This window comes from Mesoplodon bidens (assembly GCF_964165515.1).
Source record: "Mesoplodon bidens genome assembly, chromosome: 1".
Taxonomy (NCBI): Eukaryota; Metazoa; Chordata; class Mammalia; order Artiodactyla; family Ziphiidae; genus Mesoplodon; species Mesoplodon bidens.
Window position 1 is genome coordinate 171,659,318 of NC_138176.1, and position 26,491 is coordinate 171,685,808.

General features: G+C 47.2%; 1 protein-coding gene across 1 annotated transcript; it reads left to right on the forward strand.

Moving 5' to 3' along the window:
- Positions 1-316: 316 nt before the first annotated feature.
- On the forward strand, positions 317-23,793 carry NPFFR1 (neuropeptide FF receptor 1; the record flags this gene model as incomplete). The annotated part of the gene is given in 6 exon segments (XM_081256667.1): positions 317-725; positions 13,809-14,123; positions 20,664-20,763; positions 22,927-23,583; positions 23,585-23,720; positions 23,722-23,793. Coding segments are annotated over 6 exon segments (1,689 nt in total).
- Between the last annotated feature and the right edge of the window lie 2,698 nt (positions 23,794-26,491).

The window sequence follows — 26,491 nt, forward strand, 5'->3', positions numbered from 1 at the left end:
AGAGTCAGTGGTCATCTACTGACACATTGTCCCTGCTCTCCTTGCCTTCCTGTATATCACAGCTGCCTCCATCCCCTTCTCAGGAGGGCCTCAGGGTCCTGGACACTAGGCTGGGTGGCTGGGGGTGAGGCTGGAGTGAGACGAGGACGAGGAGTGGCGCTGGGATGGGAGTCACGGGGAGAGGGACACAGAGTTATCGGATGTCGCGGCCAGGGCTGCAGTGGTCAGTGGGTTGTCCTCTACTTTGGAGGGGTGCTCCGTCCCTGCGGAGGGAGTCACATCTGGGAGGAGACCCCGGGCGCCCAGGCTCGGACGGATGCTGCGGGCAGGGGGCGCTGCGCAGGCAAACGTGTGCCGGGTACCATGGCGACGGCGCGGCGCGAGCCCCCTCCCTCTGGACGGGGAGGGCGGCAGCGGGCAGCGGGCAGCGGGCAACAGAGCCGGGAGGGTAGCTGCGCTGCTCGGGAGCCTTCAGCCCCGGCCGCTGCCCGGCCGCCTCCGGGCGGCAGGGGGAGCGAGACCCCGCGCAGGGCTGGGGCCTGCGAGTGCACGCCCCTCCGTCCGCTTCCGCCGGGCCCTGGACCAGAACCGCCAAGTGCAGAGGCTGGGGCGCGCGCCAGCAGCCCAGCGCCGGAGACCCGCGGTCCCCTGCTGGCTCACAGGGGCCCGCTGCCTCCCTCCGTCGTTGACTGTCCCAGAGCGGGCTGGAGTGGGCAGCATGGAGGGTGAGTGACCCCGGGGCTGGGGCTGGGGCTGGGGGTGGGTGGGTACCGACTAAGGAGCAGTGAGCCAAGAGAGAGGAAAGGGACTGGGGAGTCTGATGGGGGCTGTCCAGAGCCCAACACTGTGACACTGTGTGTATGTGTGTGTGTGACAGACAGACACACACTGAGAGAGGGAGAGAGAGAAAGACCTGGAGGGCTCTGTAGTGTGTGTGCGTGAATATGTATGTGTGAGAAACTGAGAGAGAGAGGGAGGGGGGAAAAGACCTGGAAGCCTCCGTCCCTGTGTGCATAGGACGCTCCCTCCTGCCTGGGCAGGGGATCCTTTGAAACTGGCAGAGGACAGCTTACCTATTAGCTTTAGAGTAATTGCCATCCCTTCCAGCAGGCAAAGTCACAGAGATGGAATTCTACACAAGATCTCCTCAATGCAGAATTTCCCTCCCTGGGAGAAAGGAGAGGGAACTATGGACCTGACCTCCAGGACTTTAAGGGATAGGGACCCCAGGCATAAGGCTGCTTCCTCCAGCCTTACCAGGTGGGGGTCCAGACGCCCCTCTCAGCCAGTGTAGGAAGGGAAACCATATTTGGGCAAAGAAACTGGAGGACTGAGGGCTGGTCCACTGGCTTGCTGGGTGTCTTTGGGGTTTTGCTTAAACCTCTCTGTGCTACACTGGTTACCCATCTCTTTAACGGAGAAACTTACATTCAGCTGGCTTCACAGAGTGGCTGTGAGGGTAAAATAATACAAGATGTGTTGAACAAAATCATACCTGTAAAAGAAGGCTGCTCCAGGAGGTAATAAAACCCAGAAATGCCAAGCAAGGCATTGCAAACACTGCTGGCAAGAGAGAAAAGGGAGTTTTACAGAACATCATGTGCAGCTGCACTTGTAGCTTTCCAGTGAGTTAGGGTTGAAAAGTGCACACACACAAGATACAATGAGAAATGCAGAACCAAAGTGTCAGTGAACGGAAGCCAAGGAAAACTGGTGAAGACAGAGCAAAGAGCTTTCAACGTCTACGTAAGGATAGCAAATGAACCTGCTCGGGGCTTGGGCATGTGGTGCTCGTAACCTTTACGCACCAGGGAGAGCAACCAGCGCAGGGCACAGGCAATTTTACTTCAAATGGTGGAAGGAGGAAATTGAAGCCCAAGATAGGTGATTGGATAAGGCGTCAAGCCACATACAATCCAAGCCCAGACAAATGACATCCCAGGGACCTGGAGCCATTTGCAGATGTAATTATTGCCTTAGAGGAAATGTCAGAGAATGAAGGAAGTGCCAGAAAACTGAAGATGGGCAGATGTCCTGATTTTCAGAAAGGAAGGAAAGGTAGATTTAAAAAAAACCCTAAACTGCTCAGATTAATCTTGACCTCTATTAAAATTCCAGAATAAATTATCAAACATATAGTGAACACTTAGGAGACAATAAAGCAATCACACATCTAAGAATTTTTTTCAAAGGATGCCATCCTGTACGCTTGCAAAGATATGTGCCCAAGCATTTTCATCACACTGCAAAATTGGGAATCATCCAGATGTCCATAAATTAAACGATGAGAACACTTGCAATGGCATGCCGTATAGACATTAAGAATTATGTTTAGGATTTTATTTACTGGCACGAAAATATGTTTACTGCCTACTGTGAGTAATTTTTTAAAAGGCAGGTTTTAGAACACATGTTTAGTATGATCCCCTTTATGCAAATTTACATAGGCTTATTATTGGATGTATATGTAAAGTATATGCAAAGAGATGGTCACTAACATCTTTGGGTGCTCATGCTTCCAAAAGCATACCCTAAGAGAGTTTATGCCTGGAAGCAGAGGTCAGGAGAGTAAGATGGGAAAGGGAGAAAAGGCAAGAACCAGAACCAGGTGTGTGGACAAGCTGGGTTCAGCTATGGGCCAGTAGGGTTCTCTCTCTCTGGTCACCTTCTGAGAAAAGTGCCGAATGCACCTGAGATTTTCGCCACGCAAGATGGGGAGCTGACTGATGTTTGTTCCTCTCCACTAACTGCTGTTTGTTCCTCTCCACTGGCTGTACTCCCACACTTCTAGATTGTTCCCGTTTGTGGCTTCAAAGAAAGCAAACCAGAGAGAGCCCTGGTGCAGGCTTGATGAGGCACTGGAAGTGCAGGGAACTGTCCACCCGGCCAGAATCTTTGGGATGTGGCTGGGAGCATCACAAACGCGTCGGCCATGAGGGTCATCTCTGGGTGAGAAATTTCAGGGATGTTTATTTTACTCTCTTCTTTTGTCGTGCTCAGAACTGCTTTATAGTAAGCACATTGTTTTTTTATAAAAACAAAACAATCTTTTTCAAAAAGAAAGAAAATAATGTAGTGGTCATTAGGAACATATTCGTGCTCACTAAGAACAGATCAGGCTAAACCTACCACATTTCCTCTTTCAGACTAGGTTTCCAAGAGGTAGAAAGATGAATTATGAGATATCAGCAGGACCCTGCTAAGTTCTCTCATGAGAGCCCTGTGAACTGATGGAGAGTTGCGGGAAGGGGGCCGGAGGACTGATGGCGGGGCTTTCATTAAGACTTTAATGCAGCTTAGAGGTCCCTCGGACTCTGACCTTGACATGACATGAAATAATTTAGAGGGAAAATAAAAGGCATGCTCATCAAATCTGTGGATAAGAGCCATGACACCCACATGGCAACAGTTCAAGATTTAAATGAAGGGTAGCTTAACATTCTGGAATGCTGGATCAAAACCAAGAAAGTGAAATGTAAATGGAAGTGAAATGCAAAGTCCTGAATTTAGGTCCCCCCCCAAATCAATTGCATACATTTCAAGTAGGGGAGATCTGGCTTGTAATCTTGAGGAAAGTTTCTGGAGAGGTCAAAATGGATTGACAGTGAGATGGGTCTAGAATCATGCTTGCTGAAGAGACACTGAGATGTTCAGGGTGGGGAAAAAAGGCAGGGAGAGGGGGATGACCTTGAGGACAGGTGCCCATTCTTGTTCTGTGTGGCTCCAGGGAGCAGAACTGGGGCAGGTGGGGACAAGTTACAGTAAGACAATTCAACTCAACAACAGGAAGAACCTTCTGTCACTCAGAGTTGGCCTAGAAGCTGTGTGCTTACCAGGTCTCACTGAGCAAGGGTCACGGACTGGCCGGATTACTGACTGGAGGGCAGAAGGAGGTATTCTTGGGTGGCTTGCCCCAAAATAGGATCTGGATGGTCTCTGAGGGCTTGCAGACAGACACTGCAGTCTGCCCAGCCTCATGCAGAGCTGCTGGGGTCAGTGGGCAGTAGTCCCCCTCAGGCCTTCCACCCTGGGCCTTGGCTGCATGGTACGATGTGCAGTGAGACGGCAGAGGACAGCAGTCCCCACCCCACTCCCAGCCCAACCCCAGTCTAGCGGCGTCCTCAGAGCCCCTGGAAGCCTCCACAGCTGCCTGCCCGGCCTGGGAGCGCCATGGCTGAGGGAGGCCAGAGGCTGGGAGGATGTCTGCTCACACTGCCTGGCGGTGGGTGACTTGTGGGGAAGTGGCCCATGCGGGGGAAGGTCACTGGAGAGAGGAGGGGAGAGGAGCAAGCTAGCTGGTGTCCCTCAGGCACGGGACACAGAAGCTTCTTGGAAGTCCAGGGGGGGTTCTGCTTTTCCGTGCCCCCAGAAATGCTGCCAGAGACACTGTCAGAGTTGAGAACCACTGAAGTAGTGAGTATTTTAATCATATTTATCAGAGTTTCCTTCTGATTAGAAGGGTTAAAACTCAGGTTAGTGAGAAGGAAAATAAGAGTCACTTAAAACACCCGCTGTGAATATACACTGTTAGCGTTTTTTTTGTTTATTTTTTGTCATTTTTTTTGGAATGACACACACACTGTTATACGGAATACAGTTTATAATGCATGTACATACTATTTTGTAAGCATTTCAACCTTGGCCAGTATTTTCCCTCACACCATCAGAACTTGTTCTATTCCTTAGGTAAATCCCTAGAAGTGGAACGCCTGGCTCCGGGTGTGGGTCTGGTGTCAGGGTGCTGAATGGATGTGCCCCAGTTGCAAAGCCTGAGCTGATGTGTGTCTCTCCAACGCCCCGCAGTGCACAGCCACCCTCTGGCATCACTGAGCGCTTTTCCTCTCTGTGAATATGATTGATGGAAAGCTTACCCCTGTGTTCTTTTAAAATTGCATTTCTTTGATTACAAACGAACTTTTTTGTCTCATGTATTCATTAGTCATTTGTACTGTGTTATGTTCTTCTGTGGCTCACGGCCCAGGCTGTGTTCACCCAGGAGGCTCTTGGGAAGTGGATGCTGAATGGTGAACCCAGGTCTCTAGTCTGGGGCTGAGCTCCCAGGTGGTGGTACCAGGGCAGACAAGCAGGTGGCTATAACGATGAAGGTATTAGTGGGAGAGCTGTGAACTCAAAGGAGTACCCAGATGGATTCTGTGCTCAGGAACTTCATTTTGGTGTTGATTTATCTTTCAGGCTTTGCAGGGAGGCCCACACTAAAAGTATTATAAAAATATCATGCTCAGATTCATTGTGCAGTTTAATACTGTCAGCAGGGCTGCTGCTGGGCTAACACGTATTGAGTGCCATGTGTCCCACATTTTGCCGAGTTCTCTTCATACGTTTTCTCACTCTTTTCGGTAAGTGTGAGCTTATCTCCATTTTGCCAGTGAAGACTTTGGTTTCCAGAGAGGTGATGACTTACCCGAGGTCATAGCCAGGAATTGTGTGTTTCCACTTTAAAGCTGAGAACAATAAGCTCCCACATAGATGAGGAGGTGTCTTAGTCAGCTTGGGCTGCTATAACAAAATACCATAGACTGGGTGGCTTATAAACAACTGAAATTTACTTCTTACAGTTCTGGAGGTTGGGAAGTCCAAGATCAAGGTGCCAATCCAGTGTCTGGTGAGGACCCGCTTCTTAGTTCACACACGGGATCCCTGTGTCCTCAGGTGGTGGAAGGGGCAAGGGAACTCTCTGAGGTCTCTTTTATAAAGGCGCTAATCCCATTCATGAGAGCTTTCCCTCATAACCTAATTACAGTTGACCCTTGAAAAACATGGGTCTGAACTGCGTTGGTCCACTTATACCCAGATTTTTTTTTCAGTAGATGCATACTACAGTACTGAACCATGTGTGGCTTGTTGAATCCATGGATGTGGATCCACAGATACGGAGGGCTGACTGTAAAGTTATATTCGGATTTTTGACTGCACAGGGGTCTGAGCCCCTAACCACCCCATGTGTTGTTCAAGGGTCAACTATACCTCCCAAAGGCCCTACTTCCAAATACCATCACACTGGGGAAAAGGTTATAGCATATGAATTTTGAGGGGACACAGATATTCCATCTATTGCCTGAAGTCACCAGGAAGGAGAGCTGGGATTTCCCAGTCTGTGTGCATCCACTACCTTCAGGGTCTTTGGTCCAACTCCTTTATCTGTGGTTCCCAGACTGGAGTGTCCATCAGAATCACCTGGAGGATGTGTTAAAACAGAGATACCTGGTTTCTGGTTCCCTGGGGTTTCTGGTTCCCTAGATCGGGGGTGATTCCTGAGAATCTGCATTTCTAGCAAGTTCCAGGTGAAGCTGCTGCTGCTGCCTGGGGACCACACACTGAGAACCAGTGCACCCCCATCTTCTCTCTGGCCCCAGACTTTCAGTGGCTCACAGCTGGATCTCTCAGATCATCAGAATGCCCTGGAGATAACCATTATTATACCCTGAGACCTCCAGGAAGCTCCCCGAGTAGAGGAATGGCTCAACTGGGTTCAGTGGGTGAAATTTTCACAGGCTGTAGTGTATCCGCAAGGGCACCAGGCAGATCCCAGGAAGGACGAGTCCAGGTGTTAATGAGGTCTCCGGCTGCTGGCTTGGGGCCCAGGTCAGGTGGGAGGCCTGCCTGCCTCCAACCCATCTTACCACAGGCCAGGGGAGTTGCCAGGAATAGGAAGCAGTTTTTCCTCCTTGAGAATAAATGCCGGAAACTGGCCTAAGTATAGAGACTGATGCTCAGGCTCAGCCGAGGGCCCAGGGATGGGCAGGGTTGCGCCCAGACACTTCTCAGGGCCAGATGAAAGGCAGTGGGGGAAACAGGCAGACTAGAGTTTAGCTGGGCAGGTTCAGGCAATTTCCTCTACCCATCCACACCCACAGATTTCCCCAAGTCATGCGGGTTGATTTTGAGGCTCAGCAAGGGTGAGCTATCTGGGGAGGCTCCCAGCAGACTCTTTGATGGGGGTTCTTTCCAGAGGACCCTGGAGAAGGCCTTCCAACACCAGAAATGCCAGCCTTGAGCAGGACCCTGTCACCTGATGTCAGGATTTGTCTTTCCTTCCTTTTTCTCCTCATACAAATATTTATCCATTCAACAACCATTTAGTAAAGCATTTACAATTGTCAGGCCCTGACGAGATGCTGGGGATATGACCACCAACGAAAGAGTGAAGATCCCTGCTCTCCAGGACCTGACTTTCAAAGGTGGAGGAAAAAAACCAATAAACCTGGAAACAAATAAAATATTGGCAGATTGAACAAAATAAGCAGGATGCTGTGAGAGATAATAATGGGGCACCTAAATTAGAGTAATCAGGTACAGCCTTCTCCGAGAAGACAATGTTTAATTGAAAGCTAAAGGAGGGGAAGAGACAGAGGGAATAGAAAGAGATAAAGGCATTGAGATTGGAAAGAGCAAGAATGTGTTGGAGGCATCACGAGGTGACCAGAGCACAAAGGGCAAAGGGGAGAGTAGCAGGGGGTGAGGCCAGTGATGACAACAGGAATCAGACCATGCAGTAAAGAGTTTGGATTGTATTCGAGATGCAATGAGGAGTCTAGGCAATAATTGTTAGTGGCTCCTGCTGAAAACATTGGTGAAAAGCTAATGGGGAACTTGACAGTGGAGGGATCAGGCTGACATCACCTAAGCCCACTGATCAACCTTAGCGTTAAGAAAGAGACCACCAGGTGGCCTAGTGGTTAGGATTCCGGGCTTTCACTGCTGCAGCCCAGGATTCTGCAAGTCGCGTGGCCAAAAAAAAAGGAGAGACAGAGAGAGACCATCAGACATAATCAGATCAAGCCTCTAGATCTAATTATCATTTATAGGAAATGCAGGGGACAGAGAGTAGAACGTGTAAAATGACATCAAGAGGTAGAAATGCACAACCTGCCAAGACTGAATCAGGAAGAAATAGAAAATATGAACAGACCAATCACAAGCACTGAAATTGAAACTGTGATTAAAAATCTTCCAACAAACAAAAGCCCAGGACCAGATGGCTTCACAGGCGAATTCTATCAAGCATCTAGAGAAGAGCTAACACCTATCCTTCTCAAACTCTTCCAAAATATAGCAGAGGGGGGAACACTCCCAAACTCATTCTATGAGGCCACCATCACCTTGATACCAAAACCAGACAAGGATGTCACAAAGAAAGAAAACTACAGGCCAATATCACTGATGAACATAGATGCAAAAATCCTCAACAAAATACTAGCAAACAGAATCCAACAGCACATTAAAAGGATCATACACCATGATCAAGTGGGGTTTATTCCAGGAATGCAAGGATTCTTCAATATACGCAAATCAATCAATGTGATACACCATATTAACAAACTGAAGGAGAAAAACCATATGATCATCTCAATAGATGCAGAGAAAGCTTTTGACAAAATTCAACACCCATTTGTGATAAAAACCCTGCAGAAAGTAGGCATAGAGGGAACTTTCCTCAACATAATAAAGGCCATATATGACAAACCCACAGCCAGCATCATCCTCAATGGTGAAAAACTGAAACCATTTCCACTAAGATCAGGAACAAGACAAGGTTGCCCACTCTCACCACTCTTATTCAACATAGTTTTGGAAGTTTTAGCCACAGCAATCAGAGAAGAAAAGGAAATAAAAGGAATCCAAATCGGAAAAGAAGAAGTAAAGCTGTCACTGTTTGCAGATGACATGATACTATACATAGAGAATCCTAAAGATGCTATCAGAAAACTACTAGAGCTAATCAATGAATTTGGTAAAGTTGCAGGATACAAAATTAATGCACAGAAATCTCTGACATTCCTTTATACTAATGATGAAAAATCTGAAAGTGAAATCAAGGAAACACTCCCATTTACCATTGCAACAAAAAGAATAAAATATCTAGGAATAAACCTACCTAAGGAGACAAAAGACCTGTATGCAGAAAATTATAAGACACTGATGAAAGAAATTAAAGATGATACAAATAGATGGAGAGATGTACCATGTTCTTGGATTGGAAGAATCAACATTGTGAAAATGACTCTACTACCCAAAGCAATCTACAGATTCAATGCAATCCCTATCAAACTACCACTGGCATTTTTCACAGAACTAGAACAAAAAATGTCACAATTTGTATGGAAACACAAAAGACCCCGAATAGCCAAAGCAATCTTGAGAACGAAAAATGGAGCTGGAGGAATCAGGCTCCCTGACTTCAGACTGTACTACAAAGCTACAGTAATCAAGACAGTATGGTACTGGCACAAAAACAGAAAGATAGATCAATGGAACAGGATAGAAAGCCCAGAGATAAACCCACGGACATATGGTCACCTTATCTTTGATAAAGGAGGCAGGAATGTACAGTGGAGAAAGGACAGCCTCTTCAATAAGTGGTGCTGGGAAAACTGGATAGGGACATGTGAAAGTATGAGATTAGATCACTCCCTAACACCATACACAAAAATAAGCTCAAAATGGATTAAAGACCTAAATGTAAGGCCAGACACTATCAAACTCTTAGAGGAAAACAGAACACTCTATGACATAAATCACAGCAAGATCCTTTTGGACCCACCTCCTAGAGAAATGGAAATAAAGACAAAAATAAACACATGGGACCTAATGAAACTTAAAAGCTTTTGCACAGCAAAGGAAACCATAAACAAGACCAAAAGACAACCCTCAGAATGGGAGAAAATATTTGCAAATGAAGCAACTGACAAAGGATTAATCTCCAAAATTTATAAGCAGCTCATGCAGCTCAATAACAAAGAAACAAACAACCCAATCCAAAAATGGGCAGAAGACCTAAATAGACATTTCTCCACAGAAGATATACAGACTGCCAACAAACACATGAAAGGATGCTCAACATCTTTACTCATTAGAGAAATGCAAATCAAAACTACAATGAGATATCATCTCACACCAGTCAGAATGGCCATCATCAAAAAATCTAGAAACAATAAATGCTGGAGAGGGTGTGGAGAAAAGGGAACACTCTTGCACTGCTGGTGGGAATGTGAATTGGTACAGCCACTATGGAGAACGGTACGGAGGTTCCTTAAAAAACTACAAATAGAACTACCGTATGACCCAGCAATCCCACTACTGGGCATATACCCTGAGAAAACCGTAATTCAAAAAGAGACATGTACCAAAATGTTCATAACAGCCCTATTTACAATAGCCCGGAGATGGAAACAACCTAAGTGTCCATCATCGGATGAATGGGTAAAGAAGATGTGGCACATATATACAATGGAATATTACTCAGCCATAAAAAGAAACGAAATTGAGCTATTTGTAATGAGGTGGATGGACCTAGAGTGTGTCATACAGAGTGAAGTAAGTCAGAAAGAGAAAGACAAATACTGTATGCTGACACATATATATGGAATTTAAGAAAAAAAAATGTCATGAAGAACATAGGGGTAAGACAGGAATAAAGACACAGACCTACTAGAGAAGGGACTTGAGGATATGGGGAGGGGGAAGGGTAAGCTGTGACAAAAGTGAAAGAGCGGCATGGACATATATACACTACCAGACGTAAGGCAGATAGCTAGTGGGAAGCAGCCGCATAGCACAGGGAGATCACCTCGGTGCTTTGTGACCGCCTGGAGGGGTGGGATAGGGAGGGTGGGAGGGAGACGCAAAAGGGAGGGGATACGGGAACATATGTATATGTATAACTGATTAAATTTGTTATAAAGCAAAAAAAAATAAAAAATAAAGATGAAAAAAAAATGACACCAAGAGGGAACAATCAGCAAAATCCAGTCTGTGAGAAATTCTACAGACAAATGACCCAGACATTTATATGACAAATAAATTGCAGGGGGCCAAAAAGAAGCAGAGGGAAAACCTAGAAACTAAGAGAGACTTAAGAGCCACATTAACCAAGTGCAATGTGGAGATGGCGATAGATTTTACAATAACAGACCTCCGGGCTTCCCTGGTGGCGCAGTGGTTGAGAGTTCGCCTGCCGATGCAGGGGACATGGGTTCGTGCCCCGGTCCGGGAGGATCCCATGTGCCATGGAGCGGCTGGGCCTGTGAGCCATGGCCTCTGAGCCTGCACGTCCGGAGCCTGTGCTCCGCAGCGGGAGAGGCCATGGCGGTGAGAGGCCCGCGTACCGCAAAAAAAAAAAAAAAACACAATATCAATAACAGACCTCCATGAATCACGATTCCTGCTTCACACCCCTTTTGCAATGTAATGTTGCCACTCTTTCTATCAAGAGGTAGAAAATGTTTCTCCTTTGGCTTGAATCTGGGCTGACATTGTGACTTGCCTTGGCCAACAGAATGTGGCAGAAGTGATGATACGAAAATTCTGGAGCTTAGATCTTAAGAAACCTGTGGCTTCTTCCCTTGTTGTCTTGGAACCCTGAGACCACCAAGCTAGCCTCTCATGAAAAAGCCCAGTCTAGCCTCTTGGAAAATGAGAGGGCACATGGAGGAGAACTAAGACACCATAGCATCAACCACCAGCCATGTGAGGGAGGTCATCTTGGACCTGCCAGCCCCAGCTGAGCCATCAGATGACCACAGCTGCATGAGTGATCCCGAGAGAGACCTGCAGAAGGGCCACGCAGATTACTAAGCCACAGTGCCATGTCACTAGATTTGGGGGTGGTTCACCACATAATACGGAATAGAAACAGAAACCTTGTTTGGATCCTGACTCAAACAAACCTATTATTTAAAAAATTCTGTAACAATGAGGGACTTTTGAATGCTGGATAATTGATAGTATTGTGACATGATGGTTAATTTTGTTAGGTGTGATAATGATACTGGGTTATGGATTTTTCTTGAGTCCTAATTTTTAGAGATACAATCTGAAATATTTATGAATGAAAGGAAGTGTTGTGATTGTGCCTCAGTATAATCCAAAGAGAGGTGTGGGTATGGATGAAACAAAATTGGCCTTGAGATGGTAATTGTTGAAGGTGGATGATGTACACATGGGGGTTCTTTATACTATTCTCTGTTGTCATGGTTCATTAAACTATATACTCTTGTATATATTCACTATTACATTCTCTCTTGTACATGTTTGACATATTAAAATAAAGATGTTTGGGTACAACTGGATGCCCTTGGAGGGCCTAAGCAGGGGAATATCATTTCCTCTTCTCACTGTGCACCCAAAACTTCCAGCTTCACCCCCTCCACCGGCAGTCCCTCCACCCCCCTCCTAAGTGTCCCGCTGCACCTGCTGGTCCCTGTGGCCCCCACTGTGCCAGGTCATCGGCCTGTGCTCCCCCAGGGTCTTTCTAGCCTCCAGGTCCCAAGCTTCTGGCCATCCTCCAGGCCAGTGGCTGAGCTCTGGATGCAACAGAAGATTCCCCTAAAGACTCCTCATCTCCTAGGACAGGCCACATTCAGTCCCAGAGGAAGGCAGGAGGAGAGTTTACAAGACATCATGAGTCACCATAACTAATGACTTCCCAGAAGAGCTGTGATTGGACACTCAGCCGCTCCCTTCCATACGTGTCTAGAGAGACACACACTGAAGCCTGGGATGAATTAGAGACACACAGAGCAGTGCCAACTCTGTTGCAGACTCCTATGTCCCCTTGAGGGAGTCTGGGAACCCCTCTGATCCCAGTTCTCCCATTTCAAATGGGGCTAATACCTAACCTGTTTACCTCATGGGGTAATGGGGAGGGTTAGATCAAATAATAGACACGGAAGCACTTTGTTAAATGCTGTGCAGATGAGGCAGCTGATACCACCATGGGAGGAGGTAAAGGATGGGTGGTGGCCTTGGCTTTGAATGGTCTTCCGGAGAATTTATTGTGTGCCTTCTTTGGTCCTCAGCCCTGGTTCAGAGTCCCCTTTCGTTCTTTCTCCCTCTACTGCCTTCTTGCCTTCCCCAACTAAAGTTCTGTGGAGATGATGAGGAGGGGCATCAAAGATTTTGAGGATCTAATAGTTAGAATCCCAGAAGAAAACAAGTGGTGCACTCAGAAAGGATTTAACAGAAGAGCGTTTAATAGAGAGACTTTACAGTGGGCAGGGGAAGGCAAGAGAACCAGCAGGGATGGTGACTCACCCAGCGACTGGCAGTCACAGGAAGCGGTCAGTGCAGAGAGGGAACGGTGTCACTGCGGCTCTGCAAGAGCTGGAGCCATGGGAGAGGAGTCACCCAGCAGGAGCTGTGCCCATAAAGACAGCCCCACAGGAGAGCTGGTCCAGGCAGGGATGGAGTCAGGAGATGAATACCCTGACCTTTCTCCTCCATTCCCTCAAGCTCTTTCAGTGCCTCCCATTGGCTGAACCCAGTCAAAAACCAGAGGGCAGGGAATAGAATCTAAAAAAAGAATGGATATATGTATACGTATAACTGACTCACTTTGCTGTACAGCAGAAACTAACACAACATTGTAAATCCACTATATGCCAATAAACAAACAAAAAAGCAAACAACCCAGAGGGCAAGGGAACTTGGGTCATATAGTCCTGATGTAATGTGGTCCTGAGAAGTCAGCCTCTGGGCCAGAGAGCAGGGCAGAGAAGGATGGAGGCTAGATGGGGCAGAGGGGGATTGTGTGCAAATGCAGAAGAGCCAACATTGGGAAATGACATGAGTGGTGGACAAGACGGGGTGGGAGGTGTGAGATCAGGGTTTGAATGGCTGTGGGGTAGAAGCCTTGGATCAGTGCATCCAGTTGCAGTTGGAGTTGAGTACATGATCTGGGTGTTAGGGCAGGGGCAGGGTTTGGAGCACAGAAGGATCTCGCCAGTGGTGAGAAGTCAGTCACCTCTTCTTCGCCTAGGGTCCTGACCCGTGTGCTCCTTTGCTCCTAGGGGAGCCCTCCCAGCCTTCCAACAGCAGCCGGCCCCCATGCCAGAATGGGAGTGATGCCGAAGCCAACCCTGTTGCAAACCTCACCTTCTCCTCCTACTATCAGCACTCCTCCCTGGTGGCTGCCATGTTCATCGTGGCCTACGTGCTCATCTTCCTCCTCTGCATGGTGGGCAACACCCTGGTCTGCTTCATTGTGCTCAAGAACCGGCACATGCGCACCGTCACCAACATGTTTATCCTCAACCTGGCTGTCAGCGACCTGCTGGTGGGCATTTTCTGCATGCCCACCACCCTTGTGGACAACCTCATCACTGGTGAGTTGGAAGCGCTAGAGGCAGCAGGAGTACCCCTACCCCTGAAATCATGGCTGGACTGGTCTCTTGGCCGAGATGCCACTGTCTCAAAATCTCAAGACATCCTTGTGGCTGAGGGATTAGACTAGAAATAATAGATATAATGAATTAATCATTTTCTATGTTCCAGGCATTGTGTGATTTACTCTTCCTGCATGATCTTAACTAATCCTCACAACAATCCAATGAAGTATGCGTTATTGTTATCCCCAATGTATGGATGAGAAAACTGATGCTCAGAGTGATTAAGGGGCAGGTCTGTAGTTTACACAGCGAAGTGTCAAGTCCCACATTCACACATCTGTATTTCTAACCACTACACTGTTCAATCCTACTCTCCCAGGTAGCTCCCTTGGGCAGAACTAGAACCAGCGGGAAGAAGTGGGAGGGAGGCAGGTTTCCTCTGAATAAGGACCTAAAAACTTATTTGAGATGTTTTCCAACAAAAGAGTGTTCTCTCGTACAGGTATTGGGCTCCCTGTCACTGGGAGTGTCTAAGTAGGGACTGGCTGGCTGTTTAGCAGGGATTTTGTAGAAGGGATTCAAGCAGAACTAGACCACCCAACCTCTAAATTCCTGCCTATCATCCTGCAAATATCAGAAGGATCCTACCGTCATCTATTCTCTCTCCTGTGATTCGCCTTTCTTACTTCAGAATAAGCCTCCACAGACTAACTGGTGGGAAGGACAAGTTTCCAGAGCTGTGGAGACCCCTAGAGGTCTGCGCCTGCAGGTTCTGAGCTCAGAGCTCCCAGGAACTCAGGATTCAAGTGGACAGCCCCATTTGGAGTGACTTAGCTGACTTGAGGCTGGAGGACTAGCAGCCTGTGTTTCTGTAGGTTCCAGGACCCAGAAAGTGGAGCCTGGGCTGCCGGCTTCCCCTCGGCTGTACTGGCTGTGCCTGGTGGGATCTTTGATCACAGCTGAATCCCAGGTTCTTTCAGGGCTGCTGAACAGAAACCGCATCCTTCTTCCCAAAACACATAGGCAAACATAGGCATGCATGCACACACGCACAGAGGTGCACACACATACAGGCGCATGCACACACACACACACACCAGTTAACAATGATATGGTGAGGTCACTAGTGGGTTAAGGTGGTGTCTGCTGGTCCTTTTCACATGTGTAAATTAAAAAAATTGTTTAAATTGACAACACATTCACATGGTTAAATGGTCAAAAGCTAACAAAAGGTATGCAGTGAAAAGTGTTCCTTCCACCCCTGTGCTTTGGCCTTCCAGCTCTCTCCTGGGAGGGAACCAATGCTGCCCGTGTCTTGTATCTCTTCCCCAAAATATTTTGTGTAAGTACAAGCACTTTCCAAAAATATTTTATATAAGTATAAGCAAATTAAGGAAATGCTAACTTTCTAACCAGTCAGTTCTGCACCTTTACTTTTTTCCTGCTTAAAAATGTAGCATGTAATTTGTAAATAGGGTTCATTAAAATTAACTTACATAGAGTAAGTTACTCCATACTAATAAATGAAAGAGGTTTTTATTCTTTTTTTTACAACTGTTTAGAATTCCATTGTATAGATATACTACAATTTATTTAACCAATCTCTTTTTGATGGGTATTTACGTTATTTCTAATAGGATCTTCTGCAAGAAAAGAAAACTTCACATAGCTTTTCTTTCTTTGTTTTTGTTTCTGTTTTTTTAATTCAGGTGCAGAGTGTTGAATTATTCGCATCCACTGTTCCTGGCACTATGTGACTTCACTGTGTTGGGAAGCCCCTTGTGTATCTTTATTCATTCCCTTCTGTACCCTTACCCCACTCCAAATCCCCTCCCCCACTGATAGGCAAACACTCTATTAAATGTAATGTTTGTGATTTGCATGCATTCTTACAAAATGTGCATTGTACATGTGTGCATGTTTTACATTTAAATATTTTTGTTAAGGTATAATTTAACATACAAAAACTCCACTTTTTTTAGTGTACAGTTCCACAAGTTTTGACAAACATATACAGTCATGTAGTTACAATCAAGATATAGAACTTCATTGTCCCCCACAACTCCCCCTTGTTCCTTTGTAGTTGCTTCTTCCCTCTGCTCCCTGGCACCATTGGTCTGTTTTCCTGTAGGGACAGAAAATATCCTTTTGCCTTTGCAAGAATATTATATAAATGGAATCATACAGTATGTAGCCTTTTGAATCTGAGTGTGTTTTGTTTTGCTTTCTTTTACTTTCTATTTTGAAATAACTTTAGATAGATGTACTGAAAAGTTGCAAAAATGGTAGTGTTCCTGTATACTCTTCACCTACCTTCCCTTAATGTTATTTTTTTTTTTTCTGGAGGAGATTAAGCTTTTATTTCTTTTAAATTTCTTTTATTTATTTTTTATACAGCAGGTTCTTATTAGTTATCTATTTTATACATATTAGTGTATATATGTCAATCCCAACCTCCAAATTCATCCCACCGCCCGCCCCCCACCCCCTGCTTTCCTTGCTTGGTGTCCATACATTAGTTCTCTACATCTGTGTCTCTATTTCTGCCTTGCAAACTGGTTCATCTGTACCATTTTTCTAGATTCCACATATATGCATTGATATACGATATTTGTTTTTCTCTTTCTGACTTACTTCACTCTGTATGACAGTCTCTAGGTCCATCCACGTTTGTACAAATGACCCAATTTCATTCCTTTTTATGGCTGAGTAATATCCCATTGTATATATGTACTACATCTTCTTTATCCATTCCTCTGTTGATGGACACAGGTTGCTTCCATGACCTGGCTATTGTAAATAGTGCTGCAATGAACATTGGGGTGCATGTGTCTTTTAAAAAATAATTAATTAATTAATTTTTGGCTGTGTTGGGTCTTCGTTGCTTCGCACTGGCTTTCCCTAGTTGTGGCGAGCGGGGGCTACTCTTCATTGTGGTGTGCAGGCTTCTCATTGCAGTGGCTTCTCTTGTTGAGGAGCATGGGCTCTAGGCATGAAGGCTTCAGTAGCTGTGGCTCGCGGGCTCTAGAGGGCAAGCTCAGTAGTTGTGGCGCATGGGCTTAGTTGCTCCACAACATGTGGGATCTTCCCGGACCAGGGCTCGAACCCGTGTCCCCTGCATTAGCAGATGGATTCTTAACCACTGCTCCACCAGGGAAGCCCTGGGGTGCATGTGTCATTTTGGATTACGGCTTTCTCTGGGTATATGCCCAGTAGTGGGATCGCTGGGTCATATGGTAGTTCTATTTTTAGTTTTTTAAGGAACCTCCATACTGTTCTCCATAGTGGCTGTATCAATTTACATTCCCACCAATAGTGCACGAGGGTTCCCTTTTCTCCAAACTCTCTCCAGCATTTGTTGTTTGTTAGATTTTCTGATGATGCCCATTCTAACTGCCCTTAATGTTAATATCCTAAATAACCATAGTATAATGATTGAAACCTGGAAATTAGCATTGATACAATACTATTAACTAATCTGCATACTTTATTTGAATTTCACTCCTTTCCCCACAAAGGAGTCCCCTGGAGTCCTTTTCTAGTCCAGGATCCAACCGAGGGCCATACATTGTATCTGTTTTTTGTTTGTTTGTTTTCTCTAACCTGTGACTGTTCCTTGGTTCTCGACTTTCCTGACCTTGACATGTTTGAAGAATACTGATCAGTTATTCTGCAGAAACCCCAGAAACTTGGGTTTGCCTTATGTTTTCTTACAATTCGATTTCGTTTATGCATATTTGATGAGAATACTACAGAAGACATATTGATAAGGCACACACTATCAATATGTATTAATGGTGCTGTTAATGTTGATCGCTTGGTTAATGTGGTGTCTGCCAGATTTTTCCATTATAAAGCTACCATTTTCCCCTTTATAATTAATAAGTATCTCATAGGGAGATACTTTGAGACTATGCAAATGCCTTGTTTCTCACTATACTTTTACTCACTAAAAGCATCCTTTGGATGGTTCCTGCCTGCAACAGTTATTACTGTTATATTTCCTCAGTGTTGATCTTCTACTTAACATCATTCCCCCTACATTTATTTTACTCTATGGGTTATAACCCAGTTTTACCATTATTTTGTTGCTTCAATTGCCCCCGGTTTTGACTATTGGGAGCTCTTTCAATTTGGCTCCTGTGTCCTTTTGACATGCCACCATGGATTTTTTTTTTTAGTATTTCCTTACTTTCTGGCACCATAAAGTGTTCCAGGCTTACCTTGTATGTTCCCTGCTCCAGCCCTGGAATCAATCAACAATTTCTCTAAGAAGGTCTGGTTCCTTATATTGGAGAATGGCATTTAGAAACCAAGACCTTGGCACTGGATGTGATCGTTGGCACTGGGGTTTCATCGCTTCTAGGCCCTCTCGAGGGACAGAGCTAGGAAATATATGCATGCTAACACACACATACTTAACATGTGCATCTTTATCTCTGTATCTATCCATCTGTACGTATATTGAAAACTATTATGCCTCTGATTCCAATCTAATATTATAGGATCATTTTAACTTTCCTCTTTTCCTCACCTGTAACTTCTTTCTCTAACAATGAGAAATCTAAGTTTATTTATGCACAATATATTTACTTATTTGTTCAATCTTGGTATACACATAAGGTAGATTCAGTATTGCTAACCCATACCCTTGTGAGGAACACATTTATTAATGAGAGTATAGTGTACATGTATAGTTCTTTTTGTAATCTTAAAGTGTACGGTCAAAATACTGTTTTCCAAAGTTACTGAGGTTAGTTTCTTGCTTCCCCATTCCCCTTCAGTGTGGTTATTTTATTCATTTGTAATGCATTTAGGTTCATTTGTTACTGTTTGTGTCCCACTTTGGGTTTCCCCCACATCCTGATGTTAATTAACTTATTTTTTGAAGATGTGAAACATTGCCATAATTCTAAAGAGTCAGATCCATACAAAAAGATATACTCAGAGAAGGGTCACTCCTCTGTCATCTCTACTACCCCATTCTTCCTCATTCTTACCACCTCCCTGTATAGGTAGCCAATCTCGTTATTTTCTGATCTACCTTCCTATACTTCCTTTGTACAAATAAGCAGATAAGTGTATATTTTCCTATATCCCCTTCTTTCTTACATGAAGGGTAATATACTATAGATACTCTTTGCACTGTGCTTTTTGCATTTAGCAGTATATCTTGAAAACCTCTTCATATCAGTTCATAGAGGTCTTCCTTATTCTTTTTTACAGCTGTATAATACTCTTCTGTGTAGATGTACCATAGTTTATTCAACAGCTTCTTTATATGGGCATTTAGATTGTTTCTCATATTTTGCAGTTACAACAATGCTACAATGAATAACTCTGTGCATATGTATTTTGTGTCATCAGAGGTGTATATTCAGGATAGAGTGAGATTGTCAGATCAAAAGATAAGTGCAGAAGTTAGGCATCGCCTAGTTCCCCTCCAGAAGGACTGTATCGGTTTTCATTCCCACCACCGATGTCTGAGAGCTACTATTTCTCCACAGCAAATATCATTTGCATTTTTAAAATTATGAATGAGGTTTGAACATTTTTTTCATAAGTTTATCAGTCTGCTCTCTACAGCGATATTGACTTTCCATGACATTTAAACTCCCTGGCACCCAGACCAAACTCTCACCACTAATCCATAGTGATTTAGGGACAAAGAGACTGTAAATCAATTAGTCTCCCCCTCAGTTTCACATCTGTAAAAAGGAGAGAATAATGGGCCTGCTGTGAGGATTGAGTGAGCCACTGCCTGGCATCTAGTAAGTGTGCAGGCAGAAAATCAACATGGGGAAGGACGTTGGTGAAAGAAGACCCCAGCCTTGGAAGATGACTCCTGTCTGCAGGCACAACAGACAAGAACAAGGTGGGCCCCCCCGCCCTGCCCCCAGGCCTAGAGGGGCAGAAACACTAGGCAGTTACCAACACACAGCCTCAGGTAGCCAAGATGTGGACCTGGCTACTAGTCCTGAGAGCAGGTGGGACCCAGGTCTCATGAGAAAGCAGAAGCTTGGGGATCAGAGTGAGGACATCAGGTAGGAGGGGCTAGAGCTGCTTATACCTCCCCCTACCTGACAGTCAGGCTTGATCTGTCCTAGTGGTTCTCAACTTTGGCTGCCACTCAAATCTCCTGGGTAGATTTGGAAAATATGGTTGTCTGGTGTGAGCCTGGGCACTGGTCCTTTTCCAAGTTCTCCGTTGATTCTAGTGAGCAGCCAGGGTTGAGAACCACTGGCCTAGAACCTGGAACAGGGCTATGGGAGCAGAAAGCCAGGCAGGGCTGGATGGATCTAAAGCTCATGGAGAGAAATCGCTGGTCAGTATAAAGACTGTCTCTAATAAGACTGTCCACGGTGGTATTGGCTGTTCAGTTCCTCACTCCTGGAAGTGTGTAAGCAGAGGCAGGATGACGATCTGGCAGGACATGCAGGAAAGATGCAAGCCAGAGGGGACTGGCCCCGATGGCCGGAGGTCTTTGGCTCTCTGCGAATGAGGCATCTCTCACTCTGGTGGCTTCTGTCATTGCAGGGTGGCCCTTCGACAACGCCACATGCAAGATGAGCGGCTTGGTGCAGGGCATGTCCGTGTCGGCTTCTGTTTTCACACTGGTGGCCATTGCCGTGGAAAGGTGAGAAGGTTCCTGTCTGGTTATCCCGGGCCTGGCACTAGGACAAGCAGCTGTCTCCACTTCTGGGCCTGCCAGGAGGCCGAGGCTGCTCTGTGGTCAGTGGGGCTGAATCCTGAGCCACAGAGGGAAGGGTTGTGGGGCTGGCTGCCTTCTAGACTTGGGGGACTGCAGAGGACACTGCCACCTCCTTCTGGAAGGCCCAGAGGCAGCTCCTGAGGAGGTTTAAGAGGGATTCCTGGGCCCTAAGAGGAGCTTGGGGGCAGTCCTTGTTTCCTGAGCAGCAGGCCTCCTTGCTGGTCCCTGATTGCCCATCTCCACCGTGTCCAGCTAGTTCTGGTCTTTCTGCCTCAGATTCCATCAGATTCTCTGATAAGCATGGGTCTGCTAATGGAATGGAGCCAGGGACCAAGGAGGCTTTCTTTGCAGGCAACACATCTGACCCAACTGCAGTAGGTCCTCCTCTCCATCCTCCCTCTCAGTGAGCCCTTTCAATAAGGGTTCACTCCAGGCACTTCCCCCAGGGCAAGGGAGGCAGGCAGGTAAGCTGGAGGGCTGCCTAGCTGCATGACCTTGGTTAAGTCACTTAACTGCTCTGAGACCCAGTTTTCTCATCTGTAAAATGGTAAATATCCTACAGGGTGGCTGGGAGGCTTCAGTGAACTTCTGTTTGTAAAGCTGATACACACCACCTGGCACAGAGACCAAATGTCAGCTGTTAATATTATTCTATTTCTTCCTTACACCCACACCCTCCTTCTTGTCCTCTTCCCAACATGGGCACCTACTAGCTCCACCCTTTCTAGAATCTAGTGTCTTCATCCTCTCTCCACTTTGGCCCTCATCAAACCCAGTCTTTTGTGACCCAGTGAAGTAGGCAGCTGGGGAGATAGAACTGGGTTCCTGTCTGCAAGGCCACTGATGGTGGGGGAAGTCCTCCTCCACTGATCTTCATTTTGTTGTCATTGTTAACGATAGGTGAGTGTGCAGTGTCTCCCAGTAGTGTTTGGAGTATTCTTCAAGTTCCTGTCTCCTCCAGGAAGCCTTCCTGGTCTGCCCCAGGATTCCCCTCCATCCATTAAGTGCTATTGCACTTACAGCCAGTACTACGTGCTTTAAAAATTATTTGTTCTCTGGCAATTCCTTAAGTATGTGATGCTATGAGACCAGTAGGCCAGAGTCAGATAGGTTGAGAAAACAAGGCTTGAGACTGGCTGTGGGAAAAGTAGAAAGTGTTGTCGGGCCGGGGAAAGGGTGCGGAGTGGGGAGAGCAGGACACAGTTTGCTGAAGTAGAAAGAGCAACATGGCTGGGAGTCAGCTCTAGGCCTGTGTTCTAGTCTAGGTTCAGCTCCTAAACTGCCCCATGACTTTCTTAGACTAATTAGATTGGCATCTTCGACCAGGAGAACTGGGCACAGGTATTTTTTTAAATGCTTCAGGAGATTCTAATGCACAGTGAGGGTTTACAGCTGCAGGTTTATATGGCACAGTGGAGCAACACAAATCTGGGTTCAAGACTGGTCCTTGCTACTTGCTAGCTGTGTGACCTTGAGCCAGTTACTTATCACCTCTGAATACCAGTTTCCTCAGATGTAAATTAAGGGTGTAATAATAATCACTGCTGAGACATCCTAATGAGGAAATGGTGCAGGTCTGTCCTAATTTTGTGGAGGCACTGTTGGAAGGACGCTGGCCAAGGTGACAAAGGGACAACCTGTCACGTAGACTCTACACCTGAACTCCCAAGATTTTCTGGAGAAGCCATAAACAGCTAAAAATTGTTTTCTCTAAGACACCTACCCGATCGGCCTACTCAAGGACAGAATGTGCGGACTTAACAGCTCTGCAACCTGCCAGCTAATGTTTATCCCCCAAAGTGCACAAACAGGATTCAGCTCTTGTAAAACCCTCCTTTTGCCTTTATTGCGTGGCTACTCAGCCGAGGAGCTGACTCCCCAACAGGTGAGAAACCAGTTTGCTTGCAAACGAACGTAATTAACATCTGAGCCTTCTTTGATGCCGCCTAAGGTGAGACATCGAAGGTGGAGTGCCCCTACCCCGCTCCCAGCCCTCCACCCTCAGTCGGGGATGGCTTTCATCCCTGGGGCCACTGGGACCCCTGGGACCCGTCCAGACCCCCGCTTCTCTTTCCTCCGTCGCCGCAGGTTCCGCTGCATCGTGCACCCTTTCCGCGAGAAGCTGACCCTGCGGAAGGCGCTGGTCACCATCGTGGTCATCTGGGCCCTGGCCCTGCTCATCATGTGCCCCTCGGCCGTCACGCTGACCGTCACGCGCGAGGAGCACCACTTCATGGTGGACGCCCGCAACCGCTCCTACCCGCTCTACTCGTGCTGGGAGGCCTGGCCCGAGAAGGGCATGCGCAGGGTCTACACGGCCGTGCTCTTCTCGCACATCTACCTGGCGCCGCTGGCGCTGATCGTGGTCATGTACGCGCGCATCGCCTGCAAGCTGTGCAAGGCCCCGGGGCCCGCGCGCGCCGGCGAGGAGGCGGCCGGGGAGGGCGGCCGCGGCGCCCGGCGCAGGGCCCGGGTGGTGCACATGCTGGTCATGGTGGCGCTGTTCTTCACGCTGTCCTGGCTGCCTCTCTGGGCCCTGCTGCTGCTCATCGACTACGGGCAGCTGAGCGAGCCGCAGCTGCACCTGGTCACCGTCTACGCCTTCCCCTTAGCCCACTGGCTGGCCTTCTTCAACAGCAGCGCCAACCCCATCATCTACGGCTACTTCAACGAGAACTTCCGCCGCAGCTTCCAGGCCGCCTTCCGCGCCCAGCTCTGCCCGCCGCCGCGGGGGAGCCACCGGGAGGCGTCCCAGCGGGCTCCTGCGCACGCGGGTCTTCGTGGAGGTGCAGCCCAGCGACTCGGGCCTAGCCTCCGAGTCGGGCCCGAGCAGCGGGGCCCCCAGGCCCGGCCGCCTCCCGCTGCACAGTGGCCGCGTGGCCCCCCCCTGGCTTGGCCGCCGAGGGTCCCATCTTTTCTCATACGCCCCTCACCATACTAGCCTGGGACGTTTGAGTGGGACATGGAGGGCCGGCCCCTGAACCCGAGGGCCCGGGCTGGACACGTGATACCCAGGCATGCTAGCGGCCTGGTGTGGTGTTAGCAGAGGGTTCCATGTGCCTCCCTCTCAAATACAAGGTGAGCAGTTAGTTGCTAGTGGAATCTTCTCTGCCACCTCCCCCCTCAGACAGAGGCAAAGGAGGGTAAGGGGAGAGGAGCCTTGTTCCCTGAAAGCCCTTCTGTGTGGTAGAAGCCACCGGCATCATCTCACTGAATTCTCAAAAAGCTTTCGGAATAGGGGTTTTTCATCCCCCTTCTGAAGACGTGAAACTGAGGCTAGAAGAGATGGGGCCAGCCCAGTCTCAGCTGGAAGCCCTACAGGAGTCTGTGTGCTTCCAGTGCCTGATGGTTTTGACCATCTCCAGCTGTCTCCAGAAGGACCCCCGGAAGGCGAACACAGTGAAAAGTGTAAATCCTAATTAGGCAGCTGGGAAGAAGTGAAAAGCAAGGCTGGCCTGTCCATCGGATGCTTGGTGTCCACGTCCTGGTGTCCTGTATGTATGATTGAAGCCACTCCCCTGACCCCTTCCCAGGAGAACATAGTGTGTTCTGTGTAGGTTTGTCTTGTTTGTTCCAGGAAGTGTCCAGGGCCATTCTCTTCTCCCCAAAGTACCATTTACAGGACGTCACGCCTGAGCAGTTGCGGAACTAGCCCTGGGGAGCCTGCATCAGTTTCAGGCACTCTGGGTCTGAGCCCAGAGAAGGGTGGGTCTCTGTCCTCCCTCCTCTCCTCATAGGGCCCACCACCATGACGGCGGCCCAGGTGGGAGCTCACAGTGCGACAGGCAGCTGCAAGGCCACAAGAGGCATACGTTTATTTATTCATGGACAGAAGGAAAGGAGGGCATAGCACCCACTTTCAGCCTTCCGAAACACATCTGCTCACTGGAGCTGCACGTATAAGCCTTCCCCAAGGCCTTTTCCCCTGCTCCCTCCAGGGGATTGCAGGGGAGAAGTTGGCCAACCAAAGCTATGGTGTCTTCTGGGGCCTCTGGGATGACAAACACTAAACCTCTCCCTGGCATGGATAACTTGTGTGCCCTAAAAAGGGATGGGGACCATCCCTTGTTTGCTCTGGCTCTCACCCAGCATATCTGCATCACCTTGAAGAGAGAGGCTTCTCTCCAGGAGGTGGGATCACCTTGTGATCCTTGCACGGCTCCAGTAATCTGCAGTTAACTGGGTATTTCCCCCTCATCTCTATAGAAAACGCACTGCTGCCAGAATTTTAGTGAATAAAAAAGAAACATTTCCAGGGCAGAGAATGTGACTCTGAGGCTCCAGTAGTCTCCTTAATCGACACACGATGACTTAAGACTTAACCCTGTTTGCTCCATTCTAAGTACTAGATGTAGGGGCGGAAGAAAATTCCTAAGCCACTGTACAGTGTGTTCTCCAAGCATGTCGCCAGACACTGTCTCATTTGATCCATACAAATGAGGCTGAAGGAGATGTTGCTGTTTTACAAAGTAACTGAGGCTCAAAGGGACCAAGGCCACGAGCCACAGAGGGGCAGGGTTTGGGTTAGAATATGTCTTCTGATTTCTTCCCGGGCCCCTTCTTCCTTTTTAAGGAAGGTGGATTGGGGAGGAGAGCTGGAAATTCCCACAAAGACTTTTTGCCTGATGGTGAACCAGAATCCCCACCCTCAAGCTCTTGGTCTGGGAAATGAGAGTCTACTGTATTTACTTTTGTAATATCTGGCCTGAGCTGTTCTGTGTATGCTCTCTATGACCCATGTATTGAGCAGGCTGCCAAGATCCATCATGACGCCACCCTGGTCAAGGTGTCTGGAAGTGATGGATGAGGGTCTTAGGAAAGGGTGTGCCATCCTGTCCCTCATTAGGTAGTGCATGTGTGGGCCCCATTTCTGGTGCTGTATCAGTGTTCTGTGTCACATAGGCCAGAGGATTCCTGGCTGCTTGCTGTAAAGAACTCTGACTCCAGGCTCTAAAAATAGACCAGAGAAAGGGCCCTCTTAAACCCAAATGCCTGTCCCTGTGGCAGGGGGGAATCTGTTGGGAGACACTGTCTGGTCTCTCCTCTGGTGTGTGTTTCTCCCTTAGCATGGTCTCCCCAACCACAAAATCACAGCCTTTACAGCTGGGGGGAGACCAGGGCACTCACCCAAGCCAAACTTCTATCAAGGCCCCTTTGTTTTACTTCCCCCCAAAGATGCCATGCTTTGAAAGATTGGGCCTGCCAAAACAAAAAACAAAAAACAAAAAACAAAACCTGCACTAGGCCATAATTCATATATTTGCTGTTATTGTTATTTCTTTTAAAAAAATCTGTCAAAGGCTATGCCTGCTGGTTCAGATTTGATTTGAATCAGGCATGACTTGATGCTTTCATGAGGGGTGAGGCCTTGTGGGTACCTGTGGGATGTCTGTTTTTTTGTGTATGTGGCAAAATATATACAACATAAAAGTTACCATGTAACCATTTTTAAGTGTACAGTTCAGTGGCATTAACTGCCTTTGCATTGCTGTGAAACCATCACCACTATCTGTTTCCAGAATTTTTTTAACATCCCAAACTGCAATTCTGTACCCATTAAACAATAACTCCCCATTCCTCCCTGCCCCTGGTAACCACCATTCTACTTTGTCTCAGTGAATTTGATTACTCTAGGTACCTCATGCAGGTGAAA